This window comes from Sebastes fasciatus, chromosome 12, assembly GCF_043250625.1.
Source record: "Sebastes fasciatus isolate fSebFas1 chromosome 12, fSebFas1.pri, whole genome shotgun sequence".
NCBI lineage: Eukaryota > Metazoa > Chordata > Actinopteri > Perciformes > Sebastidae > Sebastes > Sebastes fasciatus.
The window spans coordinates 7,270,965-7,294,422 of NC_133806.1; the positions used below are offsets into that span (position 1 = coordinate 7,270,965).

A 23,458-nucleotide genomic window follows, 5' to 3' on the forward strand; every position below is an offset into this window, starting at 1 on the left:
TTCTCCCCCTACCCGACTTCTACCGGAGCTTGGAAGAGGCCAAGTTTCCTCTGATGCGACGCCACGCAAAACGAATGATGAGTCTGTTCGGCTCAACATACATATGTGAGCAAACATTTTCTCTGTTAACTCTGAACAAAAGCAGACTGAGAACCAAAATGACCGACAGCCATCTCTGTGATGTCCTCCGCATCTCAACCACCAAACTTACTCCCGACCTGCCAGCCATCCTTCAGTCCAAAGCGCAGCATCACTGCTCCCACTAAGTGCAGCGCTGTTCCCATTGTAGGTGAGTTAAAATATATTACACAGTATTCATGTGTTCACAAGCCTAATTACTTAATAAATTCAGTCAATTAAAGTTGATAACATTTCATCAAAAACGTTAGTTGATTTGTTAACAACCCCAATAACTTATTATTAATATACCCATCCCCTTTTCCCCTTATTGTCCCCCTGTATACAGGGCTGTGAAAGGGGATCACCATCCTGACTAAGAAGCAATCTCAGGCTGCTGTTTTGAGAATGAGCTGCCAACCCTTTTTGTAACAAAATAAATGAAAACACATTAATGGAAAGTTCTGATGTAGGATTTTTTTTTCTTTAAGCATATTCAAATATCAAGCATAATTTACCTCATTTGATTAATTTTGTTAATTTTAAAACCCTAGAGGTGAGGGGATATACCTCACCTCTAGTGAGTGGCCCAGCCTTTCGTATATTTTTCTGTATGTGGCCCTCAGTGAAAAAAGTTTGGACATCCCTGATGTAAGAGAACTACGGTGGCCTTCGTAAAAAAGTGAAAGGCTCTCTCTAGAGCCAGTGTTTGGTTTGTTCGTTCTGGGCTACTGTAGAAACATGGCGGGGCAACATGGCGGACTACGCGAAGAGGACCCCCTCCCTATGTAGAACGGCTCATTCTAAGCTAATGAAAACACAACAATTCTTATTTTCAGGTGATTCTACACTAAAGAAAACATACTTATTAATATTATATTCAATTTCTGCCAAGAGATCCCCCTAAATCCTACACACTGGACCTTTAAGTAAAGGATGTGAGTATTTCTTCCACCACTGACGCAGGCTAAAGTGTAACGTGAGGTGGTAATTTTGAATGTTCAGAGGTGCAGAGATAAAGCTGCATCTCTTACAAGCACATTGTATTATCTACAGCAGGTGTTGCCTGCTGTAGATAATACAATGATCTGATTGGCTGGCAGGTGTCTGTTAATTGTGTAACAGGACATGCAGGTAACCATAGCAACAGTAGTTCTGCTTGATGCTGCATTTCCAGATAAAACCGACGAACAACCTGACTACAAACAAACTTTCCTTTGATTAGTGGCCATTGCATAAGCACAATAACACATTCGGAGGCTCCCGTTTTTTTGGAAAAGAACAGACTGCTAACAGCCTCCACCTCATCATTATTTTCGTATATCAGGACTATGGCTGCAAATAACATTTATTTAAATTTTTTTATTAATCTGTTGATTATTTTTTCAATTCAATAACTCGTTGTTTCGTCCATAAAATGTGAGAAAACAGTGATAAATGTCCATCACAATTTCCCAGACGTCTTTCAGATTGCTTTTATCTTTCAGTGTAAAACTCAAAGATATTTTGTTTAACATCACATACAAAAGAGAAAAGCAGCAATTCTACAATTGAAAAGCCGCAACTGGCCAATGTTCAGCATTTTTCACAAGTAACTGATTATCAATACAGTTACCGATTCATTTTCTGTTGATCGATTAATTGACTTATTGATTCAGCTGTAAACAGGAGTCTTCATCATGTATTATAGCTCACATAATAACATCAAAAGGATAAGAATCGGGCGTTGTTGTACTGAGGCAAAGAAAGAAGGAGGACTCCTGTGAGAATAGTAATATTAGTCTCAATATTATTGTTCCCTTCATACTGTAGCATAACAGTAAAACCCCATTAAATATTCACTGTGCTCCTCAGTAATTTAACTCGTCTCTAATAGACATGAGCATTCTGCAGGACTAGCCAACAGACAATACCAGTAACAACCTGTATCTGACATTACAGCAACCCATTAGATGAGCTCTTGCTCTCCTGATGGCTTTAATCTTTTGGCATTGCCGTAATGTTTCCTAAATAATCCTACATGTTGGTGTTAACACGGTTCTGGTTTCAGATTAGCAAAAAACATTTCCAACATCCTCCAATTTCCAAAGTCCAAACTTCACATTGAGCTGATTAAAAGAAAAAAAGATCTGCATCCGGACAGTATTTAAATACCAAGGAGTTTGCTGAAAAACAGCAGTTAATAACAGCTATCATAATTACTGAGGTGGGGGTGTAAAATGACCCACATTGGCGGCGCTCCGGGTGGGATTAAAATCACTGACCAGCACAGTTAATGCTAAAATCACCCCACATCCCTTAGAGAAATAAATCCAGTACGAATGGGGGGCTTAAATATACAACGGCATATTAGGGCTATTGTAGGTAAAAAAACAAAATTAATAAATTAAAATTATGGAGCCGGGGAATTGGGGGTAATATTCCTAGAAAAAAATTCCAAAATTAAAGTCGGAAATTCACAGGGAAAACAATGTTGTTTTCTTCTAAATAGGTCCAATTCACATGTCTCAAAGTCCGGATGCTTATGATTACATGGTGATTCTGAGCTAAAACCACAAGTATTCCCTTATTGCTAAATCTGATTGCAAACTATAATTTGATTAGGTCGTCCACTGCTGACATAATACACGGCAAGCGGCAGTGTCTGTGGTGTGATGAGGTTGATCCAACCTTGCCAAGTGAAGCTGTAGTTCCTTCAAGTTTTCCTTTTTTTTTTTCTCGTAAATTTGTGACTTCAATCTCAGAGAATTTCTGAATTTTCCGTAATTTTCTTTTTTACTTAAAACAAAGAGGGTTAGTGGCATCTCTTAGATTAGATTACCTAGACAGCTAGAGGCTACCGTGGTTATTTAAAACTTGAAACATCAGCTACTTAATGTGGCTTAATGTTGCATTTTTCCACAAAGCAGCAGAGCAAAGATTCATGATTTGTCCTCTCTTAACCTTTGTCTTTTTCACTGGGCTTCAGCTTGACCTTACTGAGTCTTCCGCCCACTGAGGTTTGACTAAGTTTAAAACTTCGGTGGCTCAGTTGGCTGGTTGTGTATTTTATCTTTTTATTTGTTTTTTTTATTCGGTTCCTAGAGTTTCTTGCATTTCTGCGATTCATAAATCTGGTATAAGGATTTGTCCACTTTCAACAAATCACTGAATTGTAGATGCCTGTTGTATATAAACAGAGGGGCCAAAAGCCATGTGACTCGGGATGACACTTACACTCAAGCTTGTCCTCAGGACGCCCGCCCTCCAGCAACGAGAGGTAACACACGATGTCCTTCAGCTGCACCATATCCAGAGGCTGGGGCAGTGGGGTCGTCTTCAGAGGGGTCGAGTTGCCTTTGATCAGCTTCAGCCCTGTAGGGGGACGGAGATGAAAGGTCAAAACATCCTCCACAACACCTCTAATGTTAGCCCAACAACCTGCTGGCCTGACATTAGTCATACAGTCGGATTGATCAATGGTGGGTGGTGTCCAGCTCACCAAAAGGCGAACAAACTATATATATAAAAAATATCCAGTTTTAGCCTTATCAAAGACTTCAGAGCAGGGCTGGTGGTTTTAATGGATTAAACGTCTATACTGTACTACAATGTTTCAACCTTATCTCATTGTGTTTAATGGTACAGCACGGTAAAGATCTATACATGATGTAAAATCATTAACACGGCTAACGTAACACCAGCTAGTTGTCAGCCATTAGAAGTTTCTAGCTCAATACCACATACAGCGTTTTCAGTGGCACCCTAACCCAGTCAATGTTTGTGATTCAAGGTTAATTATACCTAAATTGAATGGATATAAAGCTACATATTGACAATATACAGTCATTTGAACCCTCCCTTGAACAGATTTGCAATTGGACAACGATTTTGAATTGTCCAATAACCTGAATGTTCTAGCATCCATACCATCGGACATGAACGTGGCATTAGTTCTGTGTTCCAGGCCGTGACGCACATTCAACAATGGTTGAATTAAAGTCCCCGTGAAATGAAAAATACGGTACATTTTCCCAGTTTCAATCTCGTGTCCCTGTGTTAATTGTTAAAAGTTTATATGCCAAAAATATAATAAAACAGTATTTTAACATCAAAATCTGATCAAAATCCCTGTCTTTTCTCTTCCTGTAAACGGTTTCAAATGTTTGATGATTCATCCTGCATACTTGGGGGCATTTTTCATCCAATCAAATTAAACTTTTGGGCGACTAGCTAACAAATCATTTGGATCGAATCAATATACGTTCTTTGATCAAAGTAGCTAACAGAGCAATATGGATAGAGACAGGAAGAGATCTAATTCATTCAAGGGAAATGTTTATTGATTTTTCAAACGACTCACTGTGAGCGCAGCACAGCAGTACATGCAGTTAACGTCCACGGATGACAATGCGAAACGACCGGCAGAGTTTTGGGGACTTTAAGCAGGACCATGACAATAAGAAGGCGTTATTGCGTGTCATTTTCTCATAAAAGTTTGGGTGCATTTGAACGAGTGTTTTGCTTCTATAAAGGCAGGAAAAGACCAAAGTTACTGCAGACTGTTCTGGTGAAGAGGGAGCTGAGTCTGAAGGCAAAGCTGTCGATTTACTGCTCAATCTATTTTCCAGACCCTCCCTTATGGTCATGAGCGTTGGGTAATGATGACAAGAATGACATTGTGGATACAAGCGGCCAAAATGGGATTCCTTCACAGGAAGGTGGGCGGGTTCACCCTGAGAAACACAGTGGGGAGCTCAGACAACTGGAAGGAGCTCAGAGCAGAATTGCTACTTCTTTGCATTGGTATACTGGGCACATCCAACAGGGAGGAGACCCATGGTAGACCCAGAACATGCTTGAAGGATTGTGTATCACACCTGGCCTGGAAATGCCTCAGTATTCCCTAAGAAGGTCGTGTCTAGATGGTTATCCGAGTTTTACGAAAACGTGCAAAAACTCTTGCAATACTCGCTGCCAGATGACCTATCCTAACCTAAACCATTTGACTCCAATGCCTAATCTTAAAGGAATAGTTTGGGTGTTTTGAAATGGGGTTGTATGAGGTACTTATCCATAGTCAGTGTATTACCTACAGTAGATGACAGTCGACTCGCCCCCCGTATCAAGAAACAGACAAGAGCACCGGCACCGGAGCAAAGCAATACAGTACTATGGACGGGGACGGCAGAAAGATGTATTTTAGCCACCTAAAAGAAAGGCTCACCTAAAAAAAGTTATATTAATCTAAGTGTACTCTATATTTAGAATATTTTCCGACGGCGACTGAACTGAAAGTGTAATGTATCTATACTGTTTTTGTCATCTGAGCCTGCTGGCTTTGGAGAGAGCATAGACAAGTTTCACTCAGTTCAGTTTCCCGTCAGAAAGGAAAAGGAAAGGGCTGTCTGACGGCCAGATGAAGCGCTGGACATATTCTAAATACAGCGTACACTTAAACGGATATCGTTTTTTTTAGGTGAGCCTTTCTTTTAGGTGGCTAAAATACTATTTTCTTCCGTCCCCGTCAACAGCACCGTATTGCTTTGCTCCTGTGTCAGTTTCTCAATGCTCCCGACCTTCATCTACTGTAAGTAATACACCTTCTATGGATAAGTACCTAATACAACACCACTTCAAAACACCCAAACTATCACTTTAACCATTCAAGGTCAATGCCTGACCTTAACCATCTTGCTAGAGTTTCACAAATATGGGGAAACCATCTAGACACGACCTCCCAAGAAGAGCTGGAGGACATGAAGGAAGTAATCTGGACTTGGATAAGTGGTGGAAAATGGATGGGTGGATGGAGGATTGACCTAAAATCTACGACAAAACATAGAGAAATAATATTCCTGAAACTGAGCGGTTAATTTTAATTTATGACATGCTAAAAGGCAGCAGCATATGAAAACTTTGCCGTGCACTACATACTGAAGGTACATTAATGACTCTGCTCATTCTACAGTACTCTCACCAAAGAGCTATGCTATTGTAATTTATTCATAAAGTCAGTGTATACGTCCAGCTACAGAAGCCATAAACTCTACTCTCAAACAAGCAATTATGCAGTTTGCTTCTAAAAGTACTTGTATGGGGAAATAAACCCTTTAAAAATGTAGTGAAAACAGAGGGAGAGTGCAGACGGCAGCAGTTTATGGTAGACGGGACTTGTTACAGTAGTTCTCCTATATCTGGGGTGGTGGGAGGACTTACTGTTAAAACTGGATCAATGAGGCCTAATCAACACACTCACATACAGCAGACTGAACCGATTCAGCTCCTCACGTGCTGTGAGGTAATTAGGGCAAACAAAGTGCATTAAATATTGAATCCACACGAGTGAAACTGTTACCAGAAGGATAAATCATGTGGTGATGTCCTTAGTTTACCCACTTTTTCATAATCCACTCATTAGACTTCACAGCTTTTAGCCTGATGTGAATCTGTTTAGCAAAATTTACTATTTTAATTCAAATTTAATATATATAAAAAAAATAAAGGTGACGGCAGGTTTTTATCTTTAGCAAATATCAGGGTGTATTTTTTATGTCAGTGTAATATCAGAATAGAATTTCAGAATATATTTTTTCTGTATTAGAATAATAATTTGTGAGTTTAGTGTGTCAAATTGTCTTAAACATGCAATTAATGGATTTATAAAAGAATGACTTGCCTTTATGATGATAAACTGACTCTAGATTATAGTTTATTCAGTGCTAACCTGCAGGTCAAGAACTCCTTTAATGAAAGTTAAACAACTTGTTTTTAGGTTTGAGGTTATGCCAGCATGGGAGTCCCCTGCTGCATTTACTTATTTACAGTTGTACTGTAGCATCCTCTCTTTTTACTACGAATGTGCTTCAGAACCGCTCAATCCCCAGGGGGAATTTTCTTCAATTTCCAGCCCCTTGATGCCTGAATGCCAGCAACTGGGGAACATTATTTTATTTTATAATACATTCTTTTGATCCCGCTGTTCACTGACAGGATAATCTCTGCTGTAGTAACCGTGGGGTAAATGCAGACAAATAAAAGCATTAAAAAGGCAATTCCATAATTTCAATTAGTGAATCTGTGCTTTTTTTTAAACTGCTATTCATAACTACAGTTTGCTTATACATCCTCAGCTGTAGCTCATTAAGCCTGCAGCAGTTATCAGCCTAATGAGCAAAAACTACACAGAATTATTGTGCTGCAAGAAACATAGTAATATGGAAAAAGTGTATATGCATCTTTGTCAATGGAGGGCTCACAGTTTGATGACTCAGGTGATTTTGACGACTACACAAGCATTTGGTCATGCACCATCCATTTCCATTCAACTTAAAAGTGGTTGAAAGTGTTCTTCAAAAACAATTTTGTTATATTTGTTGCTCTGACAAAAAAAAAAAAAAAAAAATCTAGTATCCGTGGCTGTCGCAGGACTATAATAAACCTGTTGAATCATTTAATTAAGCCCGAGTAAAATGATTGGACAGATTACCTGTCTGTCTACGTGCGTTCACTCTGCCCGTGCACTCATTGCACATCACCGGTGTCTTTCACAAGCTGCTAGCTTGACAGCGGTGAGTACTAACAATAGCCATGTTAGTTGTTTATGTTCAAAATGAAACTTTTCGGGGGAGTGGCTTTGGAGGGAGGCTTGAAGCGACGAACTGTCAGTGTTGACGATTTGGCAACTTTCTCTCTAGAGTGAGAAGCTAGTGCTGCTAGCTACTTTCATAAGAAAAGAGTTGGCAACACTGGGCTGGGTTTTTCGGTTGGATCATTTTTTAAATCTAGCGTACTCTTGCTAGTTTCTCAAGATTACCAACCCTAGCTTTAAATATAAACACATGATTTGGTCTGCTGTCTTTTAGAGGATGACTCCCCTCCTGTGAGATATGATCATTTTGTTTTCTGGCCGTGCTTGTGTCCTATTTCCAAAGTCATCTGCAATTCATCCAAAGACACTTGTAATACGAGCACTAATTGTATGTGCTTTCATCAGAGAGAGGCACTGGGCAAAATGTAGGAGGCTCTTATAGCCTAAAACACAACCAAGAGTCAAAGTGGTAGCTGGTATTTGAAAACATTACATTACAGGTCAAATCAGGTCAGTCAGAAGCGTGAAGCCAGATGTCAGTGCAGGGGAATGTTGGCTTTAATATCAGTAATTCATTACCACGCCAGAATGAGATATTAGTATAAATGTTGTAAACAAACAAAACCATAGCCAAGACAATTGGCAGCCGCCACATTACCATTTACATTGTGTGCCATTGTACTGAACACCGCAGGAAATCTGTTATTGTCTGATGGCACAAAAAACAGATAAATAAACAGAAGTGGTTCAGCTTTTACACAGCAAAGAACGTTAAGTAGCTTCTTTAAAATCGACAATAACGAGTCACTGAGGAAAAGCTGCGAGGGCATGGAATAAGTGACAAACTGGCTGCACTTCAGCAACAAAAGCCGCAATGATTTATTCTACAAACTGTATCAGTAACTACAAAACACCAACACGCCGTGTTCACAACTTGAGGGTTTGTTATGGTAAAGACTTCCTTTCTACACTTACCAGAGACTCTGGGTTTGTCAGAAGATGAGGGACTGGGTTTGGGTCCCTTGTTGCTAAACGTCATGAAGAGGTGTTGACAAAACTCTTCGGGGAGTTCGCTCTCCAAGAACGTCTGCATGAAGACCTTGAAGCCCTCAAAGTCAATCTCCTAAAAAAAAAAAATGAAATAGAGCGTGTTGTTTGTCATGGTGAGCTGCGGTCATCGCCATAAAGGCTTCAAGGAAACACAGATGATTTTCAATATGAAGAGAACATGTTGGTGCGTTTTACCTTTGAGGGGGCAATCTGTGATGGTTTGCAAAAAATTGTTGCAGAATTCATATTACAGATTTCTGCACTCAGACAGATGCCTCCAGTGCTGTTTGGGCAGTGGACGGTGAAGATCTATTTTAGAGTGGTTTCTGGGGTCTTTTCTATTATCCATTGAGGCTTACAGCTTCGTCCATCCTTACGATTATTTGGTTGGCTGATTGTTTAAATCTGTTAGTTGTTATTGTTGTCTTACTTTTTGCAACATTTTGTTAATAAACACAGTTATTACCTGTTCAGGAAACACATTTTAGATGAGAACTATTTCCCTGGAGATAGCTGCATATCCTCTATAAATGCCTTGGATTTTTATTGCTCACTAAAACATTTTTTTTGTTGCTTCACCGCTGCTTGAGAGTTTTCCAGCGAGAAACTATATGAAAACTCAGCAAAACACACCAACAATAAATAAGAGAGAGAGGAGAAAGATAGCAGTTACCTGGCTGAGGATGTCCTGCTTCTAAAGCCGCACGCAGCATTGGAGAAAGAAAGAAACCCAACATGTTCATGGACGTATCATGCAGTTATCACATTTAAAATGTGCTAAATATCCATATTACAAATGTGTACAGTATGTAAAACACATAGGTAAGTGTCTAGCTCTCTTGATTAACTGCCACTACATTAAGGGTATTATATCTGTCATGCAACAATTATTATTCCATGCACAGTGGATCAAAAATAGTGTATTAATTACTGTGAATTGAGGTCCTGGTATTTAAATACTCCCTTTTCCTGAAAAACGTAGGGGGAACCCGGTTTTTAGTATGTGTGTCTATGTGAAGACAGACCTTTATGTACACAAGTGAAAAAAAGATTCTCCTCCAAACCCCATTAACATTACCATGCAACTTTCAAAGCTAAATACCAAATTCTAACCTTGAAATACTGTTACCATGGTTACTTTTCATGCTAACATGACAGCTTACAGTTCAAATGGGTGTCAATATATTCTTTGAAAAAGTGTGATAGAAGCAGAGGAATTGAAAGATGATATACATGTATTACATAATCAAGCAAAAATGAAATAATGAAATGAAATTTCAAAAATGAAATAATAAACAGGTAATTGTTCAATTGTCTGCAGCTCTGTGTTAAAAATCAGCTTCTTTATTGCATAAAATCCCGGTTTTTCAGAGAATAACGGAAAAAAACTAATAGAAACAGAAATAGTCATTGTTCCATTTTTGTGAATATGCTGATAGGCGTGCTGTATGGGGGCTGTTAGCACAGTTGGATTCAATAGACTATAAACGATCTGTTATATAATAGAGTATAAACTGCACATACCTCCTCTGGATTGTATTTAGCCAACACACCATCTCCATGGAACTCCTGCAGCACATCCTTCAGCTTCTTGGTCGAGTCTGAAGGGAAAAAAGAATGTTGGACAAGTTACTGTATTTGTGTGTTGTAATCATTTACGAAAGTTTGGCTTCCTCTCGCACAGGGTATATATTTAATACCAAACATTAATTTACAGCACAGGTTTGACTTATGCTTACATTCAGCCTGCACCAAAAGGTCAGTTTTATTTATGGATTTGAACTTTCTGGACTTTGTCAGCACCTCTAAGAGCTGCAGAGGCTGCATGCACGCTGATAGGATCATATATTTGGTGTAGGTGCAGCATCATGACATCTGCAGGGAGATAAACTCCCATAAATGAGTCAAAGATGTAAAAAAAGTATCCTGTGCTGCTGACTACAGACGGTAGTCAGCAGTTAATTCTCTGCTCAGGTAGACATTACTCCTCTATATCTTTTAGCGATTTTTAAGTTTCAGCGGGCTCAGTTTTAAAGCTATAATAAAGATACTGGTATCATATAAAACTAGAAAACTTAAGGAATCCATTTGTATCAACCATGTCATACTACATACATACGCTCCAAACACACTAAATTTTAGTGAGGAAAAACTGGCATGGCCATTTTCAAAGGGGTCCCTTAACTTCTGACCTCCAGATATGTGAATGAAAATGGGTTCTATGGGTACCCACGAGTCTCCCCTTTACAGACATGCCCACTTTATGATAATCACATGCAGTTTGGGGCAAGTCATAGTCAAGTCAGCACACTGACACACTGACAGCTGTTGTTGCCTGTTGGGCTGCAGTTTGCCATGTTATGATTTCAGCATATTTTTTTATGCTAAATGCAGTACCTGTGAGGGTTTCTGGACAATATGTGTCATTGTTTTGTGTTGTTAATTTATTTCCAATAATAAAGATATACATACATTTGCATAAAGCAAGCATATTTGCCCACTGCTATGTTGATAAGAGTATTAAATACTTGACAAATCTCCCTTTAAGGTACATTTTGAACAGATACAAAATGTGTGATTAATTTGTGATTAACTATTTTAATAGATTGACAGCCATAATTGGCATCAAAATATACTTAAGGTACCAAAAGTAAAAGTACTAATTATGGAGAAAGGTCCATTAGAGACGATTGTTAGATTATAATTATCAATGCATTAATGTTTTCATAATGAAGCTGGTAAAGGTTGAGCTAATTTTCCTTATTATACACTATAGCTTGTAAAGTCATCAATAAAGTATTATATTATTGCATCTTATCCTAATACATCATCATGTATTCATTGATAATATTTTGTAGCTAATGTTATAAAATAAATGTAGTGGAGTAAAAAGTAGGCTATAAAGTAGCAGAACATGGAAATACACAACTAAAGTACAAGTACCTCAAAATTGTACTTAACTAGCCTACAGTGCTTAAGTAAATGTACTTAGTTACATTCCACCACGTATAGGCTAATCATCTTTAGAGGTGTGGGAGCATATTTCTGAAAGTTGGACGGAGCCAGGTACACATGGAAGAAGTTTGCCTTCAGGGCTTTCTGCCTGAGATCTAAACAGACCTACTTCGTTAGGTTTAGGAAAAGTTCAAGGTTTGGGTTAAAATAAACCATTTCTGGCAGAAAGCCCTGAAGGCCAACTTCTCCCATGTGCAAACCAAGCAAACTGTTTCTGCTCCCAGCTGCTTTCTGCTTCCAGCTCTGTGTGTAACACATAGAGAGTGATTTCAGTCTTCTCATTCTCTGAAAGAAAGCAAATATGTGTAATGCCCAAAATGTTGAACTAGATATAAAAATACCAACATCATCAACATGGCATTGATGATTTTGGAAGGTCAACAGCTAGCCAACTACTGTTTAACTATGAAGCTCATTTGAATTGGGGAAACTATTAACCTAAGATTAGCTCATCTGCAGTTAAACCTGCCGACAGAAACAAGCTGTAAACACAACAAAGACAGATCATCATCTTTTAAATTGATATGGCAAACTTGTTAGCCAACACATTTAGCAGATACAAAGCATTCATTTAGAGTCGTGTCTCTGGCCACCTGACAAATATAAGTCCAATATTCACTCTCCTTTTTAGCTATATTTTTGGTCTCCAATAACTTATAATTGTTAATATAATAAATATTGATTATAGCCGCGTTAAAGTGAAGATTGTCATTTAAAGGGACAGTGTGTTGGATTTAGTGGCATCTAGTGGTGTGGTTGCAGATCGCAACCAACTGAGTACCCCTCTGCTCACTCCTCACTTTCCAAGACTGCGGTAACATGAGCTGCCAAATGCAAAACCGTGGTAATGCTGTTCACCTCGCTCAGGGGCCATCCTTACCATAATAATACTACTTTAGGAGCAACAGAAGTCAGACGGTGGCTGGCGGTACCACGGTTATGCACTCTGCGGCTCACATTACTGCAGTTTCTCAAACGTGTCAGACTTCAGGTAGCTGAGCTTGAAACTGACAGCTATCGATCATTAAAAATGTGTCTAGAAAACATGACAATGGCCATTTTCTGCATTTTTTGACAGTGGATCCATCTGGAATATGTCAGGGAGTAATGGAAGAAGAAGGAGCAGCCACAGTGAGCTTTAAATGAAGAGCTGCAGGCGACAAGCTGCAGAGCGAGGTAACCAACTACTTTCACTTTCACTGTGGGTGGTGGCAGACTCATGCCGTGTGCAGCATAAAATCAGATCACGGTTTCTCACAGAATGATAGAAAAAGGCCAATTATTGCCTGACTACTTTATTAAAACGAGTATTTTGTTTTGGTGCACCCAGTATGGGACCCGTAGTATTAAACCTCATTTGCTGTTACCACCAGTAAATAGGGTGTCGCCAAATCACCAGGACTGACATCTTAAGGACTGCCACTTTAAAATACAAATCAACTTATTTCAAGAATGATCTAATTAGTGTAAAAACAAATCTATGAAACATATTGATTTGTATCAAAAACAGGTTGAAATATTTTGATTTATTTCACATGTTTTAAGAAAATAAGGAGTTGCGTTAGCACTCAGTTATAGACCAAAATAACCTGATCAGACAGAGATTTGCTGTGATAATTACTGCATGCTGCAGAGCGTTTATGAGCCCTGCTGCTAAATCAATTTGCTGCGCCACAGATACCAGGTTCTAAATGTTACACAAGTTAATTAGAAGTACCATTTTCTTCTCACATGCACTGGAGGGCCTGGTTCATCTCTCACAAAGATGGTTGTTTAAGTTGATGCTTCATATTAGCTACCTTGTCTCTCACCTCTTCACGGGCTTAATTAGCACATGAAAATGTGGATGTTTGGTTCCTACCGTTGATAAAATGATGTCTGCTTCTCAAGCAGTTCTCCAACCTGCCATTATCTAAATAAATAGAGCAGCCAGGGGCCCTGAGGTAAAGTTGCTGTTCATGAAACTGCACAGCATGTCACTGATTGATTATCAGCAGGTGTGTTGGGAGGTTCAGCCTCGCAGGTAAGAAAGCAAAGTGTAGTCACTGGATTTTCTCTTTTCAAACCTGCTGAAAATGTATCATGAATTTTACAGTATGCTTTGTGTCCTCTCAGACTGAGTAAATACAACATTGATTGCCTTTTGGTGAAACCGGGCTGAATATACAGTTAACAATAGGGCCGCCCCCTCTTAGTCGATAAGTTGACTAATCGTCGCTTTGGTCTTAGTAGATTAAGATTTCTTTAGTCGATTAGTTGGTTTTTATGCTTTTTTTCATGCTAAATGACTTATTTCCAAGAAACTTATGAACATATCTCTGGTAAACACAAGATTTAAAGTGGTGCTTGTGTGATTCTTTGTGGAGAAACTCAGTTTCACAAAACAAAATTAGTTAGTAGAATGTCTTTGGGCGAGTACAGCCCTATTATACAATATGCAATAGTGTAAATGGGCAGGTAGCAGCAAATAAGTTATATAAATAATAAAAGAGAGCACATCTTATAAAATAAAAAAGTGTTCCCTGATGCAGTCATTCTGTGTTCAATGCCTGTATGGCGATAGGTGAGGTAATAATGGCTGATATTCTGCGTCCATTTAAAAGGTGCATTTGAGCTCCTCTTAACAGCTTTTTGTTGGTTGTAACATTGCGTCGCCTCTTGCACTAATGGCTTTGGACCTTTGATTTCCTCAAGATGCATTTTACCAACAGTGAGTAGAAATAATTGCTTCACATTGGACTGAGTGTCATCATCATTACTCACCACCTTTATCAGCAAGCCGTCTACACAAAACCGTCACGAAGCATATCCACTGATTGCCTGTCACATTCAACAGGCACTGCTGAATTACAATGTATTCTCTCAATCAGGCTAATGATGTGGCACACATTAATCTGAGTTTTTTAGGGTCATAAACACACTGAATATCTTCTTTACCTTTAAAAGTAAAAGAATGTTCCCTCTGTAAAGCAGCACTCTGCTACACATTAGCAATTATATCAGATAAAGAGAAACTCTAATTGTTGTGAGTCAGATCCAAGGTGCCTGACTCGGCGCACGGCTATTAAAATGTTATGAAAGTGTGCACTGCTCACTTTAATGAGAAGGAAGGGAGAGCTACAGGAGGAGGCGAGATGAAGGGCGAGACGAGGAGGGAAGGTGAGGCAATGTGATGCCCATTGTTGCTGCTCAAGAGAATGGGATATTTTATAACCTGTAGCTGCACAGCGCACAAAGAGTCGCCCGGAGCTCGTTGAAACATGATTATCCAAATCTGTCTAGCGTGCACACACGCCTGCACGCAGTCGTGCACACACACATCAATACTCTTTAGTTCTCTATTGCTGCTTTGCTTTTTTTTCATTCCGCCTTTTATACCACACAATTTGAAGCTACATTGTTAAGCCTCGCACACATTTCCCTGCTTAATTCAACAAAGTGCTTAGCCACCAACAAAGCAAACATTTGCAAAAAAACACAGAAAACAAAACCCAGAACCTGATTGGCTCTCGAGTGTAGCATCCGCCGGAGAGAGCAGGGGAGCTACTCGGAGTAAGGAACAATGTTGTCACCAGGCACAGAGCAATTAAAGGGAAAAATGTCATTACCAAGTGAAACAGTGGAACAAGAGATCCTGGGCGAAAAGCATTAATTATTAAGATTCATACTTGGTGCAGCGGTTGAAATGCCTCGCAGATGTCGTGTTTGACACTGAAAATAGCTCTGAAAAACATTCCACCACTGTGTCGATCCTGATGCAAAAAAGCACTTAGGATCTACAAAGGTTGGACACCTAACGACTACCGTGACTTGCACTTTCAAAAGTAAAACTATGTGCGGGTGGGTGCACAACATCCCGCAGTTAGCCTGCCAGGTATCGTCATATTTTCCATCTCTGGTAACATTTCAAATGATGAAATGTGTCAACATCTTAGAGAGTAACATAAACTCCAGGCGTCCAGAGCAGCACAGTCTGGTGAGCAGCGGAGCCATTTGTTGTGTGGCGAATGAATCATTCAGAGCTAAAGCGGCACCATACAGATTAAATGCTTCGGCAGCTTGAGCTTCCTACATCAGCAAGACGAAACGTGCAGTCTGCAATTACAATGTCAACATTTTATCATTAGCAGAAGAAGGGATGTTTGAGATTAACCACCGTGATTTGAGTCATGCTACAGTTTACAGCAGACAGAGGAACGCTCTTGTTATTGTTAACTCGGTGGATTGATGCTATCAGAGAGAATTGATGTCTTCTTCTGTTAATGTGTCTCCATGCGAGAGGATAACTGAAGATATGAAAGCAGAAATCAGACTCATGCCAACACGAAAAAAACAAATTGATGAAGTGAAAGTTGCCTCAAGTCAAAACACTCAAACAAAACAAGTGCATTTCACTAAATGCTACTTTTCAAAGGAAGATCAACCATTCTGTCCTCTGTCTGTGCTCCAACTATGATAAAGTAAAGAGAATTGGAATTGCTTGTATAGTAACAACCTTGGCAAACGGTACGAGGACAAGAGAACCTCACATAGAGAATCCGGTAAAAGAAGCAACTTGTCTAATCCTGAATATCTCTTTTATCATACAAAAATATTTCTGCAGGTGAAAAGTCAATTACAATTTTACCCAGTTCACAATGAATGTTTTCCTTCCCTGACCCAAACAATGATGGCATCCAAAAAGCCAGTACGCAGTAATGAAAACAGTGGCAAATTCTCTGATGCTAATATAATCAGCAATGCACAAGTCTCAAATACAAAACAAAAATGTTAATCTTATTCTAAGCTTCTTACTTTTTTGGTTGGCTTGTTCGAGTGTTCAAACTCAGATTCAGCAAACCCTCTTAAAGGTGCTAAATTCGGAATCTTCAAAGCATATCTAGTGCCTCCACATGGCTCTCAAAATGGCGACGGGTGAGCCGGCGGCTCGTAGATAACGGTGATAACAGTGCAAACAACGGCAACAGTGCTGACAGAGCTTACAGTGTTAGCCTGGGGGGGAACCGGAGGGTGGGCGTTAGTCATCTGGGACGACGCCATCGGTTGGGACAGTGTTATCCGCCGTAACCGCCGTATGAATTCAGTGCAGAGCGGCGGCCATGAGCTAGCCAGTGGGGCAGCCTCACATAAATTAACATGCACTAAAAACACACGGGGCCGGCCGGCTGTGTCAACAAAGCACAGAGAAGCTCGGATTACAACACACACAGAGGGAGAGTGACTTCATTCTCTGCTCAGGTAGACATTACTCCCCTATATCTATAGTTGTTTTATGCCATATTGATGCTGTAGACTCTACAGCATCAATATGGCAAACAAGCCTCTACAGTGTAGAGGCTTGTTTCAATTTGATGAATGCCATCTTTTCATGAGCAGGTGCACATTCGTAAGATTTGATCATTAGCATAATCAACACGCCCCAATTACGGCTACCTGTTTCATTTGATTTGGGGGCAAGTTTCTTTCAAAAGAATTGTCACCCACGAGTAAAATAAAGAATTTCACAAAGCGGAGCTTGAATGAGAAATAATTAGAAATGAGAAAATATTGCTACAGCTGACAACGCCCTCGTGTGAAATAAAGGAAAGAATGGTTTGACTTGGATTCCAAAGACACATCTTGATAAAGCAAAGCGCTCCATGAGGAAAGGTGTTCAAAGGGTTCATGGAGATGGATGAGAGAATATTATTCAGTAGGTGATGTTTCACTGTCAGGTATTATAATAGAGGATGTTCACCTAGACAGTGACTTGTGAAAAGATCCTGAGGCAGCTACTGGAGTGTGAGAATTTCCCCAGCAACTGTACTGAATTGCATTGTAGCCTATAAGACGCCATGCCACAATACTGATACCAATAACAAGCAAGTAACAAATTTTAACTCCTAATTCATTCCGATTATAGCATTATAAGTTAAAGTGGGGTTTTTTTCTGTGGAGAAAGGAAGACTATCTGTGCCTGACTTGTAAGACAGGCTTTGAACACACATGGATTTTGTACTAAATAGGAAAAACACAGTGAAAGCATCAAGTACTTAAATCACTGGCAAGTGGCACATATAAGCACATCTGTTTATACGAGTTAGTTGATTTTTCTGGCCACTTGGGGGCAGCACAACAAGCTGTAAACACACCACTGACATACAGTATATCACCTTGTAAAATTTGCTCTGCTTTTGGTCTCCACCAGCTCCTGAGAGAAATGTTTGTGTCTTTGGCTGCTAAATGCTCCACTATGTTCACCAGTTAGTCGCTAACTTTGTCTGTCATGCCGTTTGGTGCTGGGCAGGTAGCGTACAGTGGATTTATCAGAGCTTTTTCTGTTAAAACAGCTGCCTGCTGTTGCTGGAAACAGGGCTGTTCAGTAAAAAACAGTAAATGGGCCGAAAAACAAAACAATGAGCTGAAAGACACTAAGACGCTCCGTAGAGCTGAGAAGACATACAGATTTGTGTGATAATTCTCTGTAGGGTTTGTCACTACAAGCAACCCCTTTCGCGTTACACTTGATACATTGTTTACTGTTAAAAATGTTGATCAATGCATTAAGAATGTAGCTATCCAGTAGGGCATTGGTAGCCGAGTGGTTACAGTGCATGTAATATAACCACAACGTCCTGTGTTCGACACCGGCCATACCCCTCTCTCTCCCCGTTTCCAGTCTACCGCTACGCCAGGAGTGCCCAACCTTTTTTCTCTGATAGTTAATTTGACAAAATGAAAGTTGCCGAGAGCTACTCATAGCACCGAGCTGTACATCGCCAATAGCAGACATAATTTCTGTCTTTTATGGTCCTTTAATAATGTTTCAGCCACCGCAGTCGTCGCCTCTATAACAATCCCGCCATTGGGCAAGGGCTTTTTGTGTTTGGTTTGGCTGTGCGATTGGCCTGGCTATTTTCTGCAGTCATTGTCAAATCTGGTGTGTGCTTGCTAGTTTGCTAACATCGCCTAATGTTACGGCATCACCGATATAACCAAACTTGAAAGCGACGTAACTCAATTGACAGCTGATTGGCAAATAATCAGTTTGTGTCAGAAATTCACATCTGTGAATTTGATTGTATAAAAACATACATAAGTTTACAAAGTGACATGGTGTTATCAGATTTGTGTACATATTCTTTGGACCTTTAGCAAGTCACTCAGAAATGGGCAGCAAGCTACTGGTAGCTCACGAGGTACTTGTTTGAGACCCCTGCTCTACGCTTTCATCTGTCTAATAAGGGAGAAAATGCCAAACAAATTATCTTTAAAAAATGAAATAATGTAGCTATCCAGAAGAAGCAAACATCATCTAAACACAAAACCCGTCATATTTTATCAGTTAAAGACATCCCTGAAATTAACAATTTCTATTCTGCTCTGTTCAAGATTTGAAAATGAAGCTAAAAGTTTGCAGCAACTGTTGATTTGGGGCTGAGCACCTTGAATGGCTGCCTGAGAGTGTCATGCCACTTGGAAAATGTCATATTCTTTAAGGATAGGATCACACATGAACTTAGAGACACCTAGAAAAATACAGACTGTTCTTATCACAGTCAGACACAAAAAGAGAGTACACCTCTCATACTCACACTGAGTGTATTCTTGTAGCAGGGCGAATTCAGCTGGGGTCAGTGTGACCCATTTGTCCTGGCTGCTCATTGTGTTCAGACCTCGTCTCTCCGTCCGCCGAGCATTACCCGGGCAGCAACACAGAGCGGGGCGTCACACACTGGAAAACAACGACAGACATCAGATCACCTGCCCCGTTAACAGACATCTCTTTTTACTTAATGGCTGTGAAAATGACAAAGCAGGTTAAATGCACCAAATATGGTGCTAAATTGGAGCTGGAGGCGCTTGTTTGTAATTAGAGGCTGCTGTTGTTTCTGAATTGTAAAAGGTCAGAAATACTGTATATCAATACATACAGATATATCAATATTCCAACAACACTGATATGTCATATTTCCTCGCATTCCTGCCTGTTCCTCTTTCTGCAGCTGTCATCTCAACGCCCTGCAAAATGACAGCTAAAATGTCCCTTTGTCTCTTGATCGAGTTATTGTAAGGACTTGACATTTCAGACATTGGCATTTGTCAGCCAGTGTAGGATGCAGCCAGCATAAAGAATCCACCATCATTAGAGACCTTTTTATAGATAGAAACAAATGTTAACAGAAAAATTCAAATGACATTATACGAAGTGTTTGAGAAATATGTAACTAGGGAAATAGCAATGGACTACAGTATATATAAATTCTATTCACTGACTGAAATTCATTATTATTCATCTATCATTTTATGTCCAGATGCCTGTGCTACATTTTAAATTTAAATTACTTAAAATTAGAATAAAGAAAAAAAATGTATTTGATTTGTTTGATAAAAAAAAGTCACATTGCCCCAATGAGAACTTAGTTCTCCCTCAACCCAGGAAGTGTAGTATTAGTGCAGTAGTAAGTTTGAAATTCACAACATTAATATGGCATCAAACAACTATTGTAACTATGTAAAGATAGAGAGGAGTAATGTCTACCTGAGCAGAGTATAAAGTCACTCTCCCTCTGTGTGTGTTGTAATCCGAGCTTCTCTGTGCTTTGTTTATGTAGCTGGTCCGGCCGAGCCCCGCTGGCTAGCTAATCGCTGCTGCTCTGCACTGTGCTCATATGCCGGTTACAGCTGATAACGCCATCCCGACCCGTGGCTTTGTCGCGTAAGCGTAGCACCCACCCTCCGGTTCTCCCTCAGGTAAAGACTGTTATCTCTGTCAGCACTATTGCCGTTGTTTGCATCATTAGCGCTGTTCGCACCGTCAGCAGAGTTTGGAATTTAAGCAACATAATACCACATTATAAAAGTCAATGCAACATCTGGAAAAATTATGGAAATTACCCATCATCCCATTCACTTTTGGTTTCTGAAGTTATTCTTCTACTATAAAACTTGGAATATCCAGACGGGATATTTGTGAGTGATAAGAAATAAAAAAAAAAATATGGGAATAAGGTATCATCATTTCTGTAAACACAAAACAAAACACAAAATCTACTGTCAGCTCAACTAATGGGTTCAGAGTGGAGCATCATGAAATGTTTGCAACAAGTGGAAGGGAAGAGGAAGTGTCTTTGTGTTATCCTGTGTGTGGTTGCTATGATGACAACAAGATCAAGTTCAAGCTAAATCGCCATTTTGTATGCTGGTATTTTTATTTTTGAACAGAGTCCAATATCTAGTGTTTCACTGGAGGTAAATTAGAAGCCGTCAGTGTTCCTGCTAGAACAGCATTAAAGCTGTTAAAACAGCATTTAAACCATCAAGGCAAACACAATATTTTAGGGTTTGCAGAAGCTGTTTAAGAAAAGGTCAAATCAATTTTATTTATACAGTCCAATATCACAAACACAATGTTACCTCGAGGGGTTTTACAATCTGTACGGCATACGGCACCCTGTGTCCTTAGACCATCAATTCAGAAAATGAAAAACTCCCCTCAAAAACCTTTGGTAACACTTTCTATGGCACCCATGTCTATAATGCATTATAAACATATTTCTAATGCGTTATAATCTGCTTATAGCACTGTATAATTATAGTTATAAGTACTCATAAAAATACATAATGCTATATAAAAATAATAATAACACAATATAAAGCATTTTATAATGACTTAAAAGGTCATGTATCATAATAGTTCATAATTGCTGGTCACTCACTGACATTTTTTTTGCAAAGATCTTAGTGTATTATAAATCCCATAAATGTAAGGCATTATAATCATCATTTGCTTTAAATCTATGCAAGAACAACACACAAAACGTTGCAATTATTTTTTACTTTACTTGAAGCACCTAATGACAACTTATAATCACATGATAGTGTATTATAACAGTGATTATAATGTATTACAACTATGGGAATTATAATGCACTATGATCCTTGCAAAAGAAATTCAGTGAGTGACCAGCAATTATGTATTATTATTATGTATTATGATATCTGATACTATAGAATGCTTTAAAATGTGTTATGATTATTGTTATAAAGCATTATGAATATGTATGAGTGCTTACTATTATAATTATAAGCACTTTTATACCATTGATCACGACCAGAAGAAAGTATTACTCCGACCATACAGTACAAATATATAGGAGATTATAACTCAATATAAGTATGTTTGTAATGCATTATAGACACTGAACTGAAAGTGTTGCCAAACGTTAACTGGAAAAAAATGGAAGAAACCTCAGGAAGAGCAACAGAGGAGGGCCTGTCTCTCCCAGGACGGACAGACGTGCAATAGATGTGGCGTGTACAGAATAACCAACATAATAAAATTACAGTATCGACAATCAAGATGATAAAATTATAGATAGATTAAAAACGGATATGAAGAACGGATCTGGGAAGATCAAGCAGCTTTCAGGTGTCTCTTCTATCTCAGATAGAATCTGAGCCACACAACCTCCTCCCCATCATGGAGACAAAGTGTGTAAACGAATTTAAATTCATTTCAGGTTTTACAGATTTATGTGGCTGCCGTGTAGGAGGAACCTCCATCATGTCAGGGGGTGGATAACATGGTCACTGATATTTGTCATTTGATAAACATCAAGCGTCAAGCTGATTCATCAGTTCAACACAAACATATGTCACTGTTAGAGCTGTACAGATTAGAACAACATCACAGCTGTTGAGATTTATATGACCCTGCTTTCCCTCTTGTGTATAGCGAGTGTGCATGTAATCGTTTGTGTAAATCACTCAGGCATCTGTGTATGTGTGTATGTGTGTATGTGTGTGTGTGTGTGTGTTACATCGCCAGTGAAGCCTTTGCCCCCAATTACTGAAACCGTGGATCAACAAGTGTCGTGTTCATTCATGTGGAGGACGGATGCGTGTGTTTGCACGCATGTGTGTGAATAATATACATTGATGTGCTATTTAGTGAGGTATAAATGTGTCAAATTTTGTTTGGACTCATGTGTTTATGTGTGTCTGTGTTCATGCAAGTGTGTATGTGTGTATCCATGTGTGAAAACATGTGCAGAAACTTCCCCTTGTGGTTCCACATTTTACCTTGAAGAACCCTTGCATGAAAGGGCAATTCCATAAACAAAAGCGATATAAATTATTAAGGGAGCGTCATTATTATTATATAGAGTACATGAAAAAAAAAGGGAGTCAACACAATGTGCAGCCACCAGTGTTTTCTGTGTGAACACGCTGGGTGCGTGGGAATCAGCCTCCCTCGCATAAACTTTGATCTGCCGCTGGAGCTGAAACTAGAAAACGCTATGCAAGGTCTTATTTAATGTTTCGCATAGACAGCAAAAAAAAGGAGCTGATGGAGAATCTGTTAAATCTCCAATGAGTCTAATCCCAACACAGTGATAAGCATCTCTAATATAGTACCGATGTGTGCAGTATATTCCTGCTGTGCACTGCACTGTAATCATCATCTCTCTCTCGCTTCCCGCTGTTGCCTAACTGCAGCGCATCCTCTCATAACACTCGACTGGCATCCTTTCAACAATCAAAATCCATTTCCACAAATGTCATCAGATCAGCTTTGTTGTCCTCTCGTGATGCAGTGAGGATATTCAGCGTGGATCCATGCGCTACACACCCCACTGACAGAAGATCTTAGCTGAGACCCCACTGATGCCATGACAAACAGATAACAGTAGGTAGTGGCTACTGCGACATACCATACGGCAC

The 23,458-nt window shown here is 39.4% G+C and overlaps 1 protein-coding gene across 6 annotated transcripts in view; it reads right to left on the reverse strand.

The window, feature by feature from the left end:
- dgkb (diacylglycerol kinase, beta) overlaps positions 1-23,458 on the reverse strand; it is a 99,385-nt gene that overhangs the window by 62,443 nt on the left and 13,484 nt on the right. For 5 of the 6 annotated variants that reach the window (XM_074652913.1, XM_074652909.1, XM_074652911.1 and 2 more), the window contains 5 exons: positions 19,327-19,466; positions 10,262-10,338; positions 9,411-9,431; positions 8,663-8,810; positions 3,334-3,471 (listed from right to left, as the gene is read on the reverse strand). In XM_074652913.1, the coding sequence (XP_074509014.1) occupies positions 3,334-3,471; positions 8,663-8,810; positions 9,411-9,431; positions 10,262-10,338; positions 19,327-19,396 (454 nt within the window). In that variant the 5' untranslated portion in view covers positions 19,397-19,466. The remainder of the gene's footprint in view (positions 1-3,333; positions 3,472-8,662; positions 8,811-9,410; positions 9,432-10,261; positions 10,339-19,326; positions 19,467-23,458) is intronic. The other variant, XM_074652914.1, reaches the window with a different exon arrangement.